The 20,940-nt window shown below is 46.2% G+C and overlaps 1 protein-coding gene across 1 annotated transcript in view; it reads right to left on the bottom strand.

Moving 5' to 3' along the window:
- The window catches only part of ITGAV (integrin subunit alpha V), a 372,076-nt gene that overhangs the window by 185,054 nt on the left and 166,082 nt on the right, over positions 1-20,940 (bottom strand). Inside the window, exons 9-11 of the mRNA XM_086955459.1 lie at positions 19,758-19,801; positions 19,587-19,643; positions 14,674-14,726 (exon numbers count right to left, since the gene is read on the bottom strand). Coding sequence (XP_086811585.1) covers positions 14,674-14,726; positions 19,587-19,643; positions 19,758-19,801 — 154 coding nt within the window. The remainder of the gene's footprint in view (positions 1-14,673; positions 14,727-19,586; positions 19,644-19,757; positions 19,802-20,940) is intronic.

The following is a 20,940-nucleotide window of genomic DNA, read 5'->3' as shown; positions in this document are numbered from 1 at the left end:
AATTTGATTATTAGCACAGTAAATGGCAAATCTCTTCCGTTTTGCAGCATAGCAAGCTCTAGTAGTAGGTCTTCAGGCTTCTTTAATGATATTCATGCAGCCTGGTAACCAAACTCTAAGACTTCAGGAGCCAGATTGCCAGATTCAGTTGACTTGGATCTGGATGTCTGACGTCTCCATGGTTCTGCGTTAGCATGGATGGTGTCAGACACAGTCTTTGGTGTGGAACTAGAGAGATTTCTAGCAGTATGGTGAACCATGGTTGGCATGCCCTTGTGGAAGCTACCAGGATCAATTTGAGAGATTGTTGTCTCAGCTTGCGTACTACTAGTGGTATTAGCGGGATTGGCGGAAAAGCGTACTCCAATCTGCCTGATCAGTTCATCCATATCGCATTGCCCTTGGACAGCGGTTGTGGAAACCTGGCGGCAAAAGCTCGGCATTTTGCGTTTTCGTGTGTGGCAAACACATCTATGTCTGGATGACCCCACTTGTGAAAGAATGGTAGAAGAACTTGCAGATGTAGTTTCTATTCGTGAATCTGTTGTGTATGTCAACTTAACAGATCTGCTATCTGATTGTGAACTCCTGGACGGTGTTTTGCAAGCAGATATATCTTTTGTGGAATAGCCCATCTCCAAATGTTCTGTGCGAGCTGGGAGAGTTGCAGGGAATGAGTGCCTCCTTGTTTTTGAATATAGTACATGGCTGTCATGTTGTCCGTCTGGATCAAGACAGCTTTGTTCTGTTATGTTATGGGTGTTTTTTATAGCGCTCGGCTACTCCGAAGAGTGTCCCGGCGCTTTCTAACCCACAACAGACTGCAGAGGGCAAGCACAAAGGAGAAAGAGAGCGAGCAGATTACTGACCAAAGAGTACATGTACTTGGAAGGATTTTAGTGCTAGGAATATTGCTAGCAGCTCTAGGTGATTGATGTGAAGGACCTTTTGTTGAGGGCTGATAGGCTAACAGGGATAATCAGGATCGTGGTGGCGTATTAATCAGAAGCCGTCCACGTCGTATGGCAAAAGGATAAGGAACTAGGCACCCCGTTCCTCGAAATGGGAGTGGAAGTGAAAGGCTTCCCAAGGGTACCCAAGAAGAAGGGAGAGCGCACCAAGTCCGTGCGTCCAGGAAGCGAAGTCCGGATAATGGAGCCTTTTGCCATACGACGTGGCCGGCTTCTGATTAATACCCCACCACGATCCTGATTATCCCTGTTAGCCTATCAGCCCTGATGAGTCACATCTCCTTCACAGTGTGACGAAACACGTGTCGGCTGGCTATTACTTTCTGTACTAACCAACAATTGACTTATAAAATTTTTTCACCTACATGAACCTTTGTGCTTGATCTTTTGAACTTTTACGTATATTTCCTTTTTGCACAGCAGTGACCTGCCACTGCGGAATACTGAAGGAATAATCCACTATTAGACAGGAGAGGCACATTTAATAATGGAGGTATTGGGAAAGAAACGTTATAGCTGAACCTGACCAAAGGCACTCCCCTTGGTTCTGAAGCCACTGCCTTTTCTGGCATTACTGAAGGAGTACCGTACACAATCTGGAATGCAACACAAACAGGATGCATGGGGTAAAACAGCCCAGCTACAGAAGGCCCTTGAAAAATTAGAATCAGAGCTTGAATTGGACAAACTGGAATCCTTACCTAAATATATCCGAGTCATCTGAAATTCTTCATACAGGTTATGTCCATCACTGCTGCTAGGAATGCCATCCCCTCAGTAGGGAGGAAGTAGGACTTCTGAGGGTTGATGGTAAAGCCCCAACTGTACAGAAGGGTTTTGGTGAACTAAATATAACCTGTGACAAGCACAGGGGACACCACCTTCAAGAGGAAATCATCCAAGTATGAAATACATGGACTACTGGCCTCCTGAGGGAAACCGTCAGTGTAGCCAGGACATAAGCAGAGTGGTCACTGTACCGAATAGTAGTACTGCTAATCGGTAGTGAGTAAACCACACAGTAAATCAGAGGCGGCACCTTTGAGCAGGGAGAGTTGGAATATGGAAATAAGCAAATAAGCATCCTGGAAATCCAGGGACACCATCAATCACACTCAATGGAACATCGATGAGGGACAGCATCTTGAATTTGGCATTCTAAATTAAAGATTTAGGAGTCTCAGGTCAAGGATGGGCTTGCAGACAGCGTTCTTGAAGGGAACGAAGTAAAGGAAGCAAAATCCCAAATCCCCTCTCATCCAAAGGTACTATTTCTATGACCCCTTTGTCAACGGAGGAAGAACTTCAGCATCAAAGCCTGGGAGTGAAACAAGGGAAAGGAGGGAAAGGGTACGGCATAGCCCTTGCAGATAAGCATAGTCACAAAGAGACCCTAGTGATCGTCTCCCACCAAATAACAAAAGCCTTCCTGCCTCCCCTCACCCTACCGAATGATGATAATGAAGTGGAGAGATAACAGAGAGGTGTTCAAGTAAAAGGCCTAGAAGAAGATGGGGACGATTTAAGCTGCTTCTAGTGATGTTGGCACACAAGGCGCATCCCTGCTTCCAAATAACCAGCTTTTGCAGTATATGTACCAGCTGGTGAGGTTGCCGTTCTCAAAAGGATTGGCTTGTGGAGATACTCCAAAAGTTTATTGTACTGAACAAATTGAGAATGTGCGCTGTGGTGCGGCTTTTGTTAAAGCATTTGAGGGAGGAGTCAGGCTACTTTTCAAAGAGCCAACCACCATAAAAAGGCAAGTCCATTAATGCCACCAGGACAGCTCCTGAAAGCCTGTGGAATGCAGTCAGGCATGTCAGCACAGGATAACCACATTCGGCCAGGGACCAAGCCATAATGTCAAGCATCCATACAATCATTCACCAGGTCAGAGAAGATCTTCATGTGGTCAGAGAGGGTGATGATATCCATCTTAGCAATTTCCCAAAAGGCCTGGAATTATCATTCAGGAAGGCATGCGCCTATTGCTAGAAGTAGGGCTAAATCCGCACAAAGAAAAAAAGATTTGTGTATGGGGCTAGTCTTTTGGATTCGTTATCTGGAGGAGTGGTGGGGGATTTCATTTGGATTTAATTTGCTGATGAAGCTTAGACCACCAAAGTCCCCAGTGAAGGATGTGTCAACAGTCCTATACGGATGCATTTATACAGCACACTGTCGCCCAATATGGGCATCCTGGAGCTAGGGAAAGTAAGGATACCAAAAAGAAAAGGCAAAGCATTATTAGACAGAAATACAAAAATGGGTTTGAAATCCTAGCAAAAGACATGGGTTGATGATGTGCAACGTGCCTATTAACATGTAAGGCTGAGAAGGGGTTCTCCGAAGCCGTCACAACAGACTTCAAGACCACTTTATTGAATGGCAGCATAGGAATGCGAGCCACCAAAAACTGCTGCAAGATGCTGGACTTTTCAAGAGCAGTCTGTAAAGTTGAATGGAGTGCCTATGTTGCTTTTCGTATCACAGAGTAAAGCAGGGGTCTCCAAACCGGTCCTGGAGTGCCGGATCCATGCCTGGTTTTTAAAATTACTACATGTATCTCAATGGGGATATCCCAAAAATCTGGCATGGATCCGGCCCTCCAGGACCGGTTTGGAGACCCCTGGAGTAAAGGAACAAACTACCCTTGAAGGAGATCCTGAGGGATAAGGAATGTTTACTCCCCTCAGGCCCTGAGATGTGTGAAGGCCAGAAGCATTCTGTAGTTCTAGATGACGGATTACATCTGGGGTAAAGAAGTGTTTATCAACTCCAATTCATGCACCCATAATCTCTGTGTTGTGCAAATTTATTTATCTGAGACTCCGTTACTGAGCTCCACTGGCCGAGCTACTCTCTGTATCCCAAGGAAAGACCTCTGCAAGGGCTGGTAATTGGAGGACAATCAGACAGTTTCTTTTGCCACCCGAAACATGTCTGCTAACTTTGATGACTGAGGCAGCGCTGAAGAAGGTCTTTTAAAAGTGGTATTGGTGATGCAACCATGGGTGGCCTCAAAGACAAAGGTTTGGTGCTTTATCAGGCAAAGGCCTCTATGGAAGCAGCGCAAAGGCCAGAGTTTGTGGCGTGTAAACTTGGCTTGCATTAGAGTTGCAGGTGTCACAATCATTTAGTCATCAATCTTTATGTACTACACAGGCAATTGTTTATATCCCAGTATGCCACCATGGTCCCTGTTCCCTTATATGTTGTGTTCCCCACATGTACTCATCCTAGCGTGTAGTACAGCACTAATCCTTCTACAATGTTGTCAAAAAATCAACATAGAAAACATGAAAAAGTGAACAAAGGTATGGAGTGCCTCACGGAAGTAGCCCCATGGGAGTCCACTGGTAGGTTCTCACCAGTGGGCTCTGGTTCTCATCATTAGCACTTCCATACCAAACAAAAAAAGAACATTATTGTGACAATATTTAATAGTATTTTAATAGGAAGGAGAACACTTTTGCAAAAATGAAGAAGTCCCTTGTCGACATCGGTGTCGTTAATGATTGGGTCATGGTTTGTTTCTACAGAAATCATTCCCAGATCCCAATAACATGAGGCCATGTCTCGGGCAGCAGTGGAGTTCACCAGATGGCTTTTCAACCCTGACATGGAGATGTACATCAAATGTCAGCGTTTTGGTGTAGGGTTCCAACAACCCTTGCGCTTACCAATTTTGATAGCATGCTACTTTCTCCCAACTCGTACACTTTGAGGAAGATGAGTAACACCTTCCTAATCGACAGTAAGTGGGAAAATGTGGAAGAGTGGACCTCCCAGCATACTAGATCGATTCACAACAAAAATAAAGTCACATGAGTAATTAACAGTGACACTTTAGATAGACTGCAGGATTTATTACAAAAATCTAATTAGTTTAAAAGCAATGCTTTTTTTTTTTTAAATCAATGCTCGATTTTAGTTTTGCAACATCTGTTTATGAAAATTGAGGTTAAGACTTAGCAAAATATATACAGCAAGGTGCTGAATGACCGAGGTTATATACTGCCACATTGGGGCTGGACTGGCTAGAGCCCAAAATGGATCTCCGGCGCTTCTGGGCAATGCTTCGATCTTTTTTATGCTGTGATGAAGCAGGAGTGCCTCGAGGAGCCATATAGGGACCTTGTTGGTGTGGCCTCCTCCACATCTATCCGCAGAGTGAAGGGCAGGGCATGCATGAGGAATAATTAACAAAAGTTGCTCCCCTCGGCCCGAGAGTTGCGCTTGATGCGAGGGGTCGCCTAGCTCACATTGGCACACTTTGGGCCGGCTCGGCGTCGCTGGAGGCGAGTGAGGGCAGGCGGACGCGGTGCGGCCTGGGTGGCCTCCATAAGCCGGGGAGCTAGAGTTTCGCGACCTGGGGAAACACCCCGCGGAGGCGGCCGGAGCTCGGCTGACAGGCGGCGGACCTGCGGCGGCGGAGGGCCGCACCTGGCCCTATACATCTGGGGGACGCCTCGGCCCTTCACCGGGAGGTACTGGTCCTACACAGCAGCCCTGTAGGAGGCGGCCGAGTAATGCGGCCCGCCCGGAGGGTGGAAAACATGCAGCCGGAGCGGAATGGCCAGGCGAGTGCCCCTCATCCCTCTCTGGCCCACGGGCGGTGAGGAGCGGAGTACTGGAGTGGTGGTGACCCGGGAGGTCCAGTGGGGGAGCAGAGGCCTGGAACGGCAGCGGTAGCCGGGGACTTCGATTTTAATAAAGCCCAGCAGTGCGTCAGTGAAGAGGCCCGGGGCCTGGCAGTGGAGGACGCCGGCTGAATACCATCGTGGGACCTGACTAGCCCAGCTGCCAACACGGAGAGCCCCTACAGAGCGGCTGAGAAGCGGGAGACCAAACAGCCCTACATTGAGGTAACAGACAGGGGGGCCCCCTAGGTGGCAGCGGGAGGACCAGCGCCACACCAGATGAAGGTCGGCGGTGGCTGAGATCTGGTTGAGGGACACGGGGACCCCGGTGGCGCACGCCGCGGCTGGACCTTGACCTTGAGGGGCGCGATCGAGGCCACTGGACGCCGTGGTGGAGTGCCTGGCCCGACTATTCGGCGGTTGGTTCGGACCGAGGTGGGGCCCCCTGTTTGGTGGCATAGTGGGCGGTGATCCGACAGTGCCTGCTTGGCTGCCTCAGATTTTAGTGAAGTACACTCATCATGACCCGCGGGGCAGGTGGAGGCGGAGGAGGCCCTAAGCAGGGGCCCATTGACAAATTCACAGGGCCGGGAGGCAGTACGGGGGCCTCTGGTGGATCCCAGGCGACCGGGCCAGACAATGCGGCACTGATGGCAGCCATTACCCAGTCCCGGGACGCGTTGGACGCCAAAATTGGGGCAGTGGGATCAGAAGTTACGCTCCTTCGCCAGAAATTGCGGAACGCGGTTTCCCGCATCACAGAAGCCGAAGCTCGGATGTCTGGGGTAGAAGACGAAGTGGTGACTCTCAAACGCAAAGTGGCTGCCCTGGAATCCACACAAAAGGGCCTGGCGCTTCGGGTGGAGGACGCAGAAGGGCGCGCCAGGCGCAACAACCTCCGCTTTGTAGGACTGCCGGAGGAATGTGAGAAGGGAGATATGGAGGGCTTCCTGACGCAGTGGCTTGGAAGCTGGATTTCACCTGAGGCCCTCTCCAGTTGCTTTGAGATAGAAAGGGCGCACCGGGCCCTGATGCAAAAACCGCCCGAGGGAGCGAGGCCGCGGCCGGTGATTGCGAAGCTTCTCAACTACCATGACAGAGATGTGATCCTCAAGCAGGCCAGAGCGAAAGAACCACTGCGATATGAAAATCACACGATCCTGATCTTTCCAGACTATACCCGCTTGGTACAACAGCAGCGCCAGTCTTTTACAGCGGCCAAGGCACGTTTGCGCGATCTGAAGATACAATATGCACTTCTCTATCCAGCCCGCCTAAGAGTTATATTCCAATCTCGCACTCACTTCTTGATTCCCCGGAGGATGTGTTTCTATGGACAGACGAAATTAGACCGGTGAAAGTGCACACTCCCCCGGGGCGAGACTCAGACTCTTCACATGATGATGCGCAGACGAGATCCTCCCGACTTAAGGGCAATTGGAGATCCCGATCCCGACAGCGGTCTGTGTCAAGTACGGCTTCGGAGACGGCGACTGGAGCGGCCGAGAAACAGAAGAAGGGCGCCTAGAGGCCTATTGCGGACAGATTGACTTAATTCCCTCCTTTCTGGGGAGGATGCTTGGGGGGAGAGCGAGGTGCCTGTGCTTTGTGTGAGACCAAGTGAGCGGATGAGGGGTGATGATGGATGGGGTGAGGGGGGGGGGGGGAGGGAGTACACGGGTGGGCGGGGGGGTTCCTTTTAGGCGAGGGTGGGAGGGAGTAGGTGTTGGGTGAGTTAACTGTAGTTATGGGGATCCATTGGTGGGGTGGGTTGTCGGTCTCATGTTGGAGGCGGAAGCCGCACTGCACCGCGACAGATACTTCATCGGTTTTTGAGGTATGGGGTGGGGGTGGGGAGGGGGGGGCAGTTCTGTGAAGTTGATGGATGTTGGATTGGGGGGGGACTGCACGGCTCGGATGCGATCGAGATGGTGGCTGGAAGCACACACAGGTGGTGAGTGTCATGTATACTGGCTGCGAAGGGTCCTTGATGTCGAGCCTGGATAGAGGGGCCGCTGGGCCTGGGGCCCCACTTCGGGCCCTTAGTTGGAACGTGAGAGGGGTGCTAGACAAGATCAAGCGGGAGCGGTTCTGAAACGGGCTAAAAGAGTGGGGGCAGACGTTGTTATGCTGCAGGAAACGCATCTTCTGGGGACTAAGACACTATGCCTACAGCGCTTTGGTTACAGTCAGGTTTTCCATGCTGGTTTTGCCAGGGGATCCAGAGGCGTGGCCATCCTGGTGCACCGCAGGGTTCCATACGTGCACTCCACTCACTGGCAGGACCCACAAGGTCGATACATTTTTATTCAAGGTAGGCTTGGGGACGAGGATGTAGTGTTTGGCTGGGTGTACGCAGCGCCCCCGTTGCAGTGGTCCCTGGTTGAGAAGATCTTAACGGTGTGGGCGGCTATCCCAAATGTGTTGACTGTCATTGGGGGTGACTGGAACGTTGTGAATTATCAGGCGCGCGACAGGTACAGGCCTGGGGGGGGGGGGGGAGGGGACAGTAGTATCCGGACATACCAAATTGCATGATATGACCAGGAATCTGGGATGGGTGGACACATGGAGATATATACATGGCACACAGCGAGAATACACTTTCCTCTCGGCAGTACATCACTCATTCACTAAATTTTCGTCCCTCTGGCGGCTCAGGGTAGGGTGGAGGCCGCGGATATTTTGCTACGGGGGCTGTCGGACCATTCTCCGGTGGCGGTTACTATGAGATTAGACCAGAGGCAGCAGCATTTTCGTTGGCGCCTATCAGTTTGGCACCTACAGCTGGGGGATTACCAGGCCCACATGCGGAAAGCCATAGCGCAATACTTGGCTGAGAATACTGGAACTGTGGCGAATAAGGTGAAGCCATGAAGCCCACATTGAGAGACATAGATATAGCGTGGTGTGTGGCGGCCAAGAGACGGCGTAGGGAGACTCTTGATCAAGCGGAGGCGGCCATACGGGATTTAGAGCAGCGTAGTGGTTCGGGAGGGGAAGACCGGATGCTGGAGCAACTGCTGCTGGCGCAACAGTCCTACGCCTCGTTGCTCCTTGATGAGGCACAGCAGATGTGGCTGGCAACCCGCAGCAGGGTGTACCAATGGGGGGACAAATCTGGGACGATGTTGCATAGGTTGTGTCAGGGCTAGTTTCAAACCCAGACCCCTCCGAGAATACTAGATGAGTCCGGCGCCCTGATAACTGATCCCAGGTCACTTTCTGAAGGCTTCGCAGCCTACTATGCCGACCTATACTCCCCGCATGAATGCATTAGTGAGGATTTGATCGACAAGTTTACAGCGGATCTACCGCCGTGGGCGCTCTCAGGTGAAGCCCGCGATAGCCTGGATAAACCTTTGACTGAGGACGAGCTAGGAACCGCTCTTGGGGAACTCAATACAGGGAAGGCCCCCGGCCCCAACGGCTTCCCCAGTGAATTCTTTAAGAAATGTCATCTCCAGTTGGGAACCCAGTACAGAGCGGTAGTAGAGGAGGCACGGGAACTGGGTTGCATGCCCCAAGACTGGAGACACGCTGAGGTGGTGGTCTTTCACAAACCTGGTCGCCCCCCCCCCCCGAGTAATGAAATGAAATGAAATGAATGAAACTTATATAGCGCACGACTTACCCTGGGGCATCTCAGCGCTTGCTTAGGGAACCCGTCCTGGTATTCCCCTGTGAGATAACCCTGGCAGGGTATCCACAAGGTGAAAGCCAGGCATCCCACCGCGAGGGGCCATTGTAGAGATTAAGCAAGCTATTGCCCAGAGTCGCAGAGTGTGAACCCGTGAGTCGAGGAGGCACCGGAGCGAGAATTAACGAGTCCGTGGAATTTTTGAGCCCAAGACCCGCCGAGGCGGGGAATTGAACCCTGGTCCCGGACCGAACTCAAGCTCCAGGTCTGCCGCCTCTAACCCCTGAGCCACACTTCGTCGTATCGCCAGATCTCCTTATTGAACGTGGAGGCCAAAGTCTTGGTTAAGGCTCTGGTCAATAGATTGTTGTCATACATCTCTGATCTCATACATCCGGACCAAGCCGACTTTATGCCCAAGCGGGCGACGCGGCACAATATTAGGCAGGCCAACGTCGCGGTCGCGGCAAATCAGTCATCCGGGGTGCAGGCCGCGCTTTTTCTGGCAGACCTGGACAGGGCGTTCGACTCACTCAGCTGGACGTACCTCTTCTCGCTGCTGCCGCGGCTGAATTTAGGGCAGGTATTTCTGTCATATGTAAAACTGCTCTATACCGATATTACGGCCTCAGTTCGGGTGGCGGGGGCGGTGTCATCGACCTTTCCCATCCGGAGGGGCACCAGGCAGGGTTGTCCCCTCTCGCCCTACTTATTCACCCTAGTCATGGAACCCCTGGGCTCGAATTGACGTGTAGATGAGGAGCTTTGAGTGGACTGGTGACCTGTCTGACCGCATCGCACTTTATGCGGACGATGTTCTGTTTTTCCTCACAGAACTCACTAAGTCCGGGCCCCGCCTCATGCGCATCCTACAGATCTTTGGTGAGACATCGGGCCTATACGTGAATCCACGTAAATCCACTCTCTGGGTGTTGGGAAAGGGTCCGCCGGTCAGAGTCTGGGCTGCAGAGATCCAGCAGGCCGCAGGAGGAATTAAATATCTAGGGGTGTTTCTTACTGAGATCCCAGTTGTTGCTTGGGAGCGCAATGTGGTGCCGGTTTGGGAACGAACTCAGGCAGACATTAAGGTGTGGTCCCGTATGCCATTGACCATCTATGGCAGGTCGGCCATATTTAAGATGGTAGCCCTGCCCAGGCTGCTATATCAATTGCAGAACCATCAATACCCGATCCCACCCTCGTGGTTTAAGCGAGTAAACACGGTCCTGGGACAGTTCCTCTGGGAGGGCGGCTCCATCAGGGTGGCGCTGCGCACGTGTATTCGATCCAAATACGGAGGGGGGCTGGCGACCTCAGACGTTCTTTCCTATTACCAGGCGTCCCATCTCCTCGTCCTAAATGATTGGTGGTATGGGGACAGGGGAGACCCGGCCTATGCGCTGGAGAGACTACTAATGGAGCCACACACGCTACACACGCTGCTTTATGCGCCAAAGGAACGCAGGGCCTTGCCGACGGTGACGCAGGTTGTGTTCAGACGTCTGGTGGCGGGCGCTGAGGCGGATGGGATGGTGGCAAACCTTGACCGAGGAGACTTCCCTCTGGCGCAACGGCCACCTCCCGAGTCTGGCTACCTGGCGGGATTCGCGGGATGGGATGCCATCGGCATCTCTAGGTTGGGTGATGTTATGGCTGGGACGACGCTTAATTCGTTCCAGGAGCTGAGAGTGGGGTATGACATGCCCAGCACGCAATTATTCCGCTACTTGCAATTTCGCCATGCCCTGACTCTAGACCTGGAGGGTCTGACGTCCCTCCTTGAGTTTAGCCCTTTGGAGGCCCGAGTCTTTATGGGGGAGCTAGATACCAAAAATAATTCTCGCATCTATCAATCTCTGATCATACATTGCTCCTCTGACTTATACTCCCTTAAGGAGAAATGGGAGGAGGACGTTGGGCTGCTGGAGGAAGAGGATTGGAACGAAGCGCTGGCGAGTCCTCGAGGAGCGGCCATCTCGATTCGCCTTCGGCTGATTCAATTTAAATACTTTCACAGAGTGTACTACACACGACAGAGGCTGTGGAAGGCAGGACTCATTACATCCCCAGAGTGTACTCGGTGTGGGAGCGAGGAAGGTACATTCCTTCATACAGTGTGGAGTTGTGGGCGCCTGGATAGGTTCTGGTGTGGTGTCTGGAATGGTCTGGATGAGGCGTTAGGCTGGGTGCTCCCGCGCACGCCGCGTTTGGGTCTACTGCATGTGCTGGAGGGAGTGGGGGGCAATCTGTACAAGAGACATTTGTTACTTTTGGGACTAACAATAGCCATGCGCGACATAGCTAGGGCCTGGAAGGACCCGCAGCCCCCATCACTTCTCGCTTGGAAGAGAGGCCTGGACTTCTGTTTGCGGATGGAGAGGCCCTTTTCTTTTGGCCCGCGGCTGCCCCAGCAAACACTACAAGATATGGAAGAGGTGGCCTGAATACAGGGGTCTTTGGCTAGAGCCCCCAATAGAGTAGGATCCGATCCAGACGTATGAGTGAGCTCGATGATCGGATGGGTGTATGTGAGTGGCTTGATCGACCGAATGCTGTGCGGGGGGAGGGATCTGGGTGGGATGGGAGAGGGGGGTAGTTGGGGGAGGGGTTAGGGGGAACGGGTGGGGGGACTTGTTCTTTGTGATAGTTCCCATTGTTTTGACTACGAAAGTAATGACGGATTGCGTTATTGTACAAATTTATTGATACCTGGCAGATACCTCTGGGGTACAGAGATCTGTGGCCACTTATATGATCTGTCAATAAAATCTGTTTTGAAAAAAAAATACATGTACACATTCAGTTAAAATACTGGTGGGCAAGACTGCCTTTGTACTTTAGACAAGGTACATGTCAATGACTTCTGAAAAATTAATCCCGTAATTGATCTTGGTCTACAAAACACATTAAATAATCGCCCCCTGTCCTCTCTGTTCAATCGAGGGAAGCAACCCCTGGCTGGGGTAGGTATGGTGTAATGCCCAAAGTTGGAGGCTTCCCTTGGAGCCTGGCTGGGAAGATATTATATCATTGTATGTCGATGATGTACTCCGTGGCATCACTAGGGGGGTGCGGACCGCACCGAGTGACACTGTACATGGGGTGACACCAATCTGACTGGTTACGCTGTGTAACACAGCTCTGCAGCCTCGCCTCTGCTCTGTAAGCGCACCTGCTCACAAAATACTGTAGTGTGCCCTGAGCTCGGCTTCCCTGACATAGGCGGCCCGTGCACTGCCAGAGCCCCCACCTGCACAGCTTGGAAACAGACAGACGATGCAGGGGTCAGGGCACAAGAACGCACGCACAGGTACCCCCCACCCCCAGCTTTAATGTTTCATTTTCATTCTAGCTCTTGCAGTTTTCCTTCTCTCGTTATAAGTAGGGATCCAGCTTCTTAAGTATGGATGTTTCACATTTCAGACTGGATTCGTTCGCATTTATTTTTCTCCTATTGGCACATTTTCAGATTTTTCTGTGGTGAAGAAATTAAGTTGGAAGTAGTATATTTTCACTTTTATTTAAGTGATAAAAGTGTCTTAGTGTGTTAAGGAGACACATACAATAAAGTATATATTCGCCTGAAAATATTAGCATAACAGTACAAACAGATCCCCACACGTGCAGCTATGCAAGCTTCATTTGCAAATCTTTTTTTAATCTCCCATATGCGCAGCTATCAGCCGGCCATCCGTCCAGCGTATCGCAACAATAACATAGTCCAGTATTGTTCAACGTTTACAAACAAATGGAAACAGGGATCGAACTTTGGGCAGATAAGGGAATTATGCAGTTTTCCTAGAATCACACAATCTGGTGAAATCCGGATTAGGAACGAGGTATCCTGTTCCCACATCTTGTAATTTAGCTGCAGGAGCACGCCAAAATGGAAACATTGCATGAAACATGTTAAAGGCCAATTAAAATGTCTTTCCTTTTTAAATCTGCAGGCACAGGAATGTTCCAAAAGCTGTCATTTCCGATTTTGAAGTAATTTATTGCAAGTGGATGACGGGGGATATAGGTAGACGGGAGGTGAATGTGTAGCCATGATGTCAAAATTAGGAGCCGTGAGAGTAAGGGGAGGTGAGGAAAGGTAGAGATGGGAGCTTGCAAGAGGGAAGGAGCAGCAAGAGGGAAGGAGCAACAGGAGGTTAATGAGCAGGATTGGGAAAGGAGCAAAAAAAGTTGGGAAGAGAAGGCCAAAACAAGAAAGATGGAGGCAAGAGGAAAGAGCCTTTAATTTGCGTATGTGTTAGGAACATCTCTACTAGTCAGAAGGTAGTAGGAAGTTGAGGGAGTCGTTAGAAGCACTTCAGGTTCAGTAAGCTGCATTCTATTCCATAACAATTAAACTCTGTCGGCTCAAACTATTTTGAGAGTTTCATTATTAATTTATTTACCAATAGTTTTCATATTATGTTTTGTCGATTTGAGACAATATTCTGAGACGTTGCGATCTGAGCTATGATAAACCAACCAGCTTTATCAAGAAATGTATATCTGCTTGTTATTGATGACTGAGAACCTGGCTTCAGCTTTCATGTCCCCCACAGATTATGACATCTAATGCAAAATGTATTTGTATAGGGCTATTCAATGGTCACGTGAAGTGCTCATGCCAACTCCTCCAATTTCAGAGATTCATACAGACTAGAAGATGGAATAGATTAAATGCCTGTATTTCAGAGGATTTCAAATTAAGGTCTAGGAGATTTCCAGGTTATCCACAAAAGGTAAACATCCTTAAAATTAATAGAACTAGAAATTAATTACACAGCAGCTGCAAGTCATTACCAAGCAACTCCCCAGTACCTTGACTGCCCTTCACCTCGGCCGGGGCCATTTAGTATCCTAATGCCACTCATAGCTAGGGCCACTGGAATTATGCAGCAGAGGTGTGCCACATTATGTGGTAGGGTTGACTAAATTATGCAGAAAGAAATGGGAATTCACCAGGTGTAATGTGGCACAATTTTTGATAGGGTGGTATGGTCCCGTTATTTGCCAACTGTGTCCACTGGCGGGTTCGGAGTGGAGGAGGTCCATGCAGTAAGTCGTGAGGCGATGACACCATGAGTTACCCACACCGGGTGACAGCAACCCAAATGACGCCACTGGATGTACTGTTATATCTATCTGATACTGGTCAGTCTATTTCCTGCATTCTAGGAATGGTAAAGATATTTAGGGTACTCTGGGGCATGTATAAATTGTCACAGGTCAGTAGCCTGTCCCTTCAACCGCTCACAGAATCTTTATACCAAATGTATTCCACCCTGTTTTTTGTAATGATTAAAATGCATAATATTAATAAAATAATGTTAATTTTACACACAAATATATCTATCCATAAACATATACATATTAAATATTATTAGGAATAAGGAGTAGATGCAAGGAGAAATGACTCACTTACCCGTCTCCATTAATGTCTGTTGCAGCTACAGAATATCCAAAATACGCAGCCATCTATACAAGATTCAAAAGGTGAAACTGATCAGTCAAGGAGTATGTCATGCAAGGACGTGTTTTGTGCAGACATTTTGGAGCATGAACAATGGGGGGAGGGGGTTGGTTAGTGTTGGCATAAAAGGGAGTACTGAGTGAACATGCACTAAGATTACTCCACTATAGACAGAAAATACTAGTTCTTCTCTATATGCTTTAAAATTAAATCATACGATTGTTTTATACATTAAAGTATGAATTATAAGTTCAAATGGATATAGGTATAAAAGGCAATTCTGATGACAGCTACTTTTACATGTTGCAAACGCAGTGGCATCCTGGCTGAGCAAGTACACCCCTTTATCTACACCACATTGTAAGGTCCAACTGTGCAAGTATACAATATTTATTTTTTTATTTTGGCGTAACTGTGTGGATTGGCTTCATATGTTCAAAGAGTTTCATGGGTCTGTGCGTTTTAGAAGGGGTCAAAGAATGTCTAATGTGAGGCCTCACATTGTCGGGTAAGATCGGCATAATAAAGCACCATAATAATGAGAAACCTTAAATTAGGAATAATGGAATTTCAAAATGGTGCAAATACATTTCTACATTGGAGAGAGGTAATTGAAGATTCGTAATGCTAGTTTGTGATGTGTGTAATTTTCTGTGCTCCATTCTTAAAAACAATTATGCGTGTGGGCAAATGCCTGAACAAGCTGTTTTTGGAATACCATGTTTAATAACTCCTGAAGAAGACACAAGGTCTTGAGATGCACTGGGTGCATGCAAAGTTTTCTGTCAAGCAAGGTGTGAAAAAATACACTCAGAAGTCAACTGGAGAAATGTAATGAATTAATACATTTGAGATTATCTAACAAGATTAATTTGCTTTCACATTTATGTGTTTACTCATTGACATGAGTTTCATTATGTTGCTAAGCTATGATTAGTGTTTCATGCATAAGCATCTGGTTGTTTGGTGGATAGCACAGCCTACCATCTAAAAAGTATTAAGTAATGATGTGCTAACTTGTGAGTATCAATATTTATTCTAATTAGTACTGTTAAATGATCAGAAATGTCTCCAATAGATAGTATAAATTGGCTTCAGACTATTTCTGCACTTATTCAGAAGTCAAAGCCTCCCAAAAAAAATCTGTGTGGTTAGGACTAAATGTACATTGATGCTGTAGTGGTTACAGCACAATCCATTTTCAGGAGCTAAACTTGATTCACAATAACCAGATGTGACAGGGATACATTTAAGGACTGGCTACCGATGCAGTGTATCCCCTAACTTAACCCGGATGTATGCATCATATATGGAAACATTATGAAAGTGGCAGAATAGCAAGCAGGTTTGGCTTATTCTACATGTGGATTGTGGAGAAGCAATGTTTCATATTGTTTGGAATGCTGTTTCAACCAGTGAGAAGTGCATTAACTTCTCATGTACCCCTTCATATGTCATAAAATACTGCCAGACAGCCATTTAAATCTAATCATCAGCAGACACACCTTGCAATCAATATTTCTCTCTTTTATCTACTTCTTGCCAAGTTTACTTTTCGCTCCTGTTTAACTGCCATATTTATCAAATTTGTGTTAAGGAATGACAGCGTTCAAACCTTACACTTGTACTGATTTCATCACTTTAAGAAAGGAGTTTGGGTCATTATAGTCATTTTGGTGAGATTTGCAAGAATAGTAATTTTTGGGTAATATCATTCTCGTGAAAAGGTAATATAAAAAAAAAGGAAGCAATTCTTCGATGAAAGACATAATTGAGTTTACATATAGTTTAGCTCTGTTTTGTTCCTCGAAGGAGAATATTTTGTTTGGGAGTTATCGTGCGTGAGGTTAAAATAAAGTTTATTACTGTTATTTGCAGTGAAATAATTCTGTCTGTCTTTCTTTGGGTTTGCTCAAGATTAGGGAGGGGCCAGGTATTCATCTGCTGGGAATTTCCAGAAGTCTGTATCCTATAGTTTTAAAATGTGGCAAAGCAAACCTATGTTTGTATGTTTTGCTTCAAGGAAGCATTTATGTATGCCAGTTTCCAGTTCAATGAGAGTAAAACAAACATAACAGCTGACGATTTTCTTATAGAAATTCAGATTCAGAATCAGTAAAGTTATAGAATTCTATTTTCACGATGTATTCGCCAAGTGAGTTTTTCCACTATTTGCTTAGTATTGTAAATAATGGATGAGATGTTAAGGCTTAAATGTTTCTTTAATAGATTTGTTAAAACTATAAGCTTCTATTGGGTTTATCTTCCCGCACAAACAAAAATCATACAAAGCAAGCATGTTATCCATTCAGATTTCTACATATAAAGGAGATAGTTTTCTAGAACAAAAACAGCAGCATTAAGTTCAAAACCACTGCTTTGCACTTAAGAATGTCGACCAAAAGCGTCACTTAAATATAATACACCTCGATTCGATTCAGCAAGCTTTATTCGGTTTGTGTAGCAACCACAAAAAAGCAACAAATATACATATACAAACAGTTAAATCCAATTACACAGATATAATCTTAATTAATTAATACATTAAATTAGTTAGACAAAAACAATACTTTTTTGCATGAATTGATTTTAAAATGAATGTCGCAACAGAAAAACAGATCTCGGGGTCTCTTAGTGTAAACAATAGGCTCATAGCTGCATTGGTAGTTTTTACATTATATTTCTTGAACAAAGGTTTTAGATAGAAAAGTCAACAGTTCAGATATAGATCACACAAAAGTAGAAAGTGCATAGTGCTCGGTTTAGAATGCTCATCACATGGGCATAAAGTGACAGGCCGTATTTTCGTTTTGGGGAATGCAACTAAATGATGAACAATAATCAATCTCATCCTTGTTAGTACATAGCGATGTGAGGGTCATGTAACTAGTGACAGTTAGCTTTGAAAGCCATCAGTATCTATAATCGATTGATAAAGCAGGTATGTGGTTTGTTTCCCTACAGTTCTCATCCTACAATCCTTTTTATGGGCCAAAAATGTGTTCTTTATCTTCTGTTTAGAGTAGCCTATCACATCAGTTGGACTTTCCTGGATCAGGGGCATAAATAAATCTCTATTAACATCTGCTATATATTTTAGCCAAGGGATCATAAAAACAATTGTCCAATTGCAAGCAATCCTTAACAATAGATTGAGTGAATGTTGTCTCTTCTTTAGACCAAATTGATCTCCATAGCATTAGAGGTCTAAGGGTGATCAGATCTAACAGGTATGTTAACCCAACTTCACAACGTACTAAAGATTTTTTTTAAAGGAATTCTATTCTAATTGCAGATCCTGGCTGGTATGGTGGCCCCAAACTCCTCTGCCAAATAATGCAGTAGAGGCACATCTAGCTCTACACGTGTCTGTCATGTCCTTGATGCGTTGTTCCCCCAGTTTGGAAGCAAACCAAAAGACCCCATGCACACTTTTTGACATCTTTGCACGGACATTAGACAATTCTGATGACCAATTACTGTTACCAGAAAAAGTTAACCCCGGATAACAGAAATTGTCAACAGTTTCCACTCACGCACTTTAAATAAAGGTTTTGATTTCCTGGGTTTTATACCACAAACCATAGTATATGTTTTGGCCTTATTAATTAACAACTTCCTTCCAATAATAAAATCTGCAAACCTATCTATTAATCGCTGTGGGCAAACCAGAGTTCTAGATAAAAGCACAGCATTGTCTGCATAAAGTAGAACTGGTATGGCCTGGCCCGCAGCATGGGGTGCATCCGCCTGCACTAACTTAAGAACAGCGTCAACTTCGTTTATAAATAAAATAAAAAGCAACGGTGCTAAGACGCTGCCTTGGCGGATGCCAGGTTTAACCTTAAAATTTAGTGACATTCACCCCGTTGGCCATACCAGACTTTAGTTGATAATTTCTCATATAACCTGGCAAGCAAATAAATAATGGGCTCCGGGGCACCAAGATTAAGTAAAACTGGCCAGAGAATAGCATGATCTACTAAATCAAAAGCACTACTGAGATCAGCCAAGCATAAAAAGAGTCTCCCTTGTTTAGCACGTGTATATTTACCCGTTAAAAGCTCTAAATTAATACATTACTCTAACGTACCTAACCCTTTTCTAAAAGCATATTGAGCCTGTGTTAAAATCCCATTTTTCGCTACCCACTCCTCTAGTCTTACTAATAAAACCCTACTCATCACCTTTATCGAGGAATCCAAAAGGGAAATTGGGCGATAATTTTGGGCTTCTGATTTATTCCCCTTTTTATAAATGGTAATAACTGATTGGCCCCAAGTAAGAGGCTGCAGCGTTAAAAACTCGAGTAACTATTAGGCCTAATAGATCTAATACACATAATATTGCAGCATGAGTGATCACAAGATTGTTAACTTGAATGGTTTTAAGAAAAAAAAGGAAACTATGCAGACACTGCAGAGTTGATTGTTTGGCATAGGATACGCCTAAGACGAGAAGCTTAAGGCAAATATTTTAATACCGGTACTGTAAAAGTATTTCTTGCAGGTATATCGAAATAATAAGCAAAGGCACACTTGAGGAAGCGCCATGTAGAAGTGCCATTTTCATCCGATGAAATAAACAAAAGAAGTAAAAATACAGCTCTGACCTCAGTAAACAACAACTGTAGACTGTGCTGAAAGTGAATTTTGGAGGAAACTGACTACAGGAATCTATATGAGAGAAAGGGGCGCAGGAGAAAGGGTACTAGGCAAGTCTGTGATCACAAAGACATCAAATAGTAAATTACAGTTCAGTTCATAAAAGGAAAGAGAAATGTGAGGTTGAAAATAACCTGTAAAAATCACCCAGATAACAGTGAATTTGAGGAACACACGTCAGAATAAATCAGATTGACCTACCTGCTCTCCAGTAAAATTTACTAAGGAGGTCATACTTTTTCCATCAAAAACAGAAACCTGCAAATGTAATAAAAGAAAAGAAAAAAGAAAATATAAAAATAAATATAAGAATGTAAGCATTTTGATTTGTAAACTACAATACAGATGAAAATGTCTGTCTTAGATACTTACCATGCCTAAGGTTCTGGCTGCTCTTGGAACACCGGATACAAAGTCTGAGAGGAAAACAAAATTGTTAACGAATCTGTCTATGGTGCTAAGATATTCATTTCTACTTTTCATCCATAGTTCTTACAATCAGCGATGGAACATGGGCTGCCACACAACAATAATAATATGTCCGCTCTCAACCAACCATATCTAGTGAGGCTGGATAAAGACAATTTTGCTATAATGATATTAGTAAATTAAAATATTGGGGGAAAGAGAATTTCCTGATTAATGGACTGGGATGGACAAGGTCTCCTTCAAACATCATTATAAAATGATTAAGTGGTGGAGGGGTGCTATGTCTTAATGGAACCCAACTGATCAACTAATCTTAAGTAATGTAATTCCACATAATTTTGCAATACTTTGAAGGCAAAATGCAATGTGTGTGAGACTGTTTTACAATAGTACATTAAAAAGTAAAGAATGTATGTATAGATAAGCATCAAAGCTCAGAGCTTCTTAAAAACGAAAGTATAGCCATGTTGGATACAGGAGAAACATCTCATTGCTCAAAGATCGCAAGATAGAGAAGAAACTCCAGAAGAAAATATGGCCAAAATTCAACTAGGTTATTCACAAGTACCAATTTCTCTTGTATCAAATTAGTGCATTCTTTCGGTGTCATATTAATTGCAACTTTATGATTGCATGAGAGCTCTGTGACAAACTAGGGGCCTCATTATGATGTCAGTTGGAAAGGCTCCGAACAGCAGTCTGATTCCTCTAAACAGTGTCGGAACCTATGTTTCTGACTCGGTCAGAAACATTTCCGCCCGACTACGATGTTCTTGGTTGGAAAGCAAACCTTTCGGTCAGTCCGAATCGGTTCTGCCCGGCATTCAGAAACTCCGAGTTGGTCGAAACCAAATCGAGCATCTCTACCGACCACGCTTCCGACCGACTTATTATGATGTCAGATTGGGACAGCCTTTCCAAATCGGTCTGTCCGACATTAAAAGGCAGTTGGAAACTGACTTTGGGGGCCAGTAGTAGACCCCCCTTTATCCTGAGGTCACTGGTTAGGGTCAGTGGGGGTACCCATGGGTCCCTTCTTTACTACCATGCAGTGTGGGAGGCACCATGGGGTGCCCGCCACAGGATGCAGGGTTTTTCGATTATTGGACTGGGATGGTGTGACGGG

The sequence above is a fragment of the Lissotriton vulgaris genome, chromosome 2_1, assembly GCF_964263255.1.
Source record: "Lissotriton vulgaris chromosome 2_1, aLisVul1.2, whole genome shotgun sequence".
Taxonomy (NCBI): domain Eukaryota; kingdom Metazoa; phylum Chordata; class Amphibia; order Caudata; family Salamandridae; genus Lissotriton; species Lissotriton vulgaris.
Note: the sequence above shows the minus strand (reverse complement) of the source record. Positions and strands in the feature narration are given on the sequence as shown.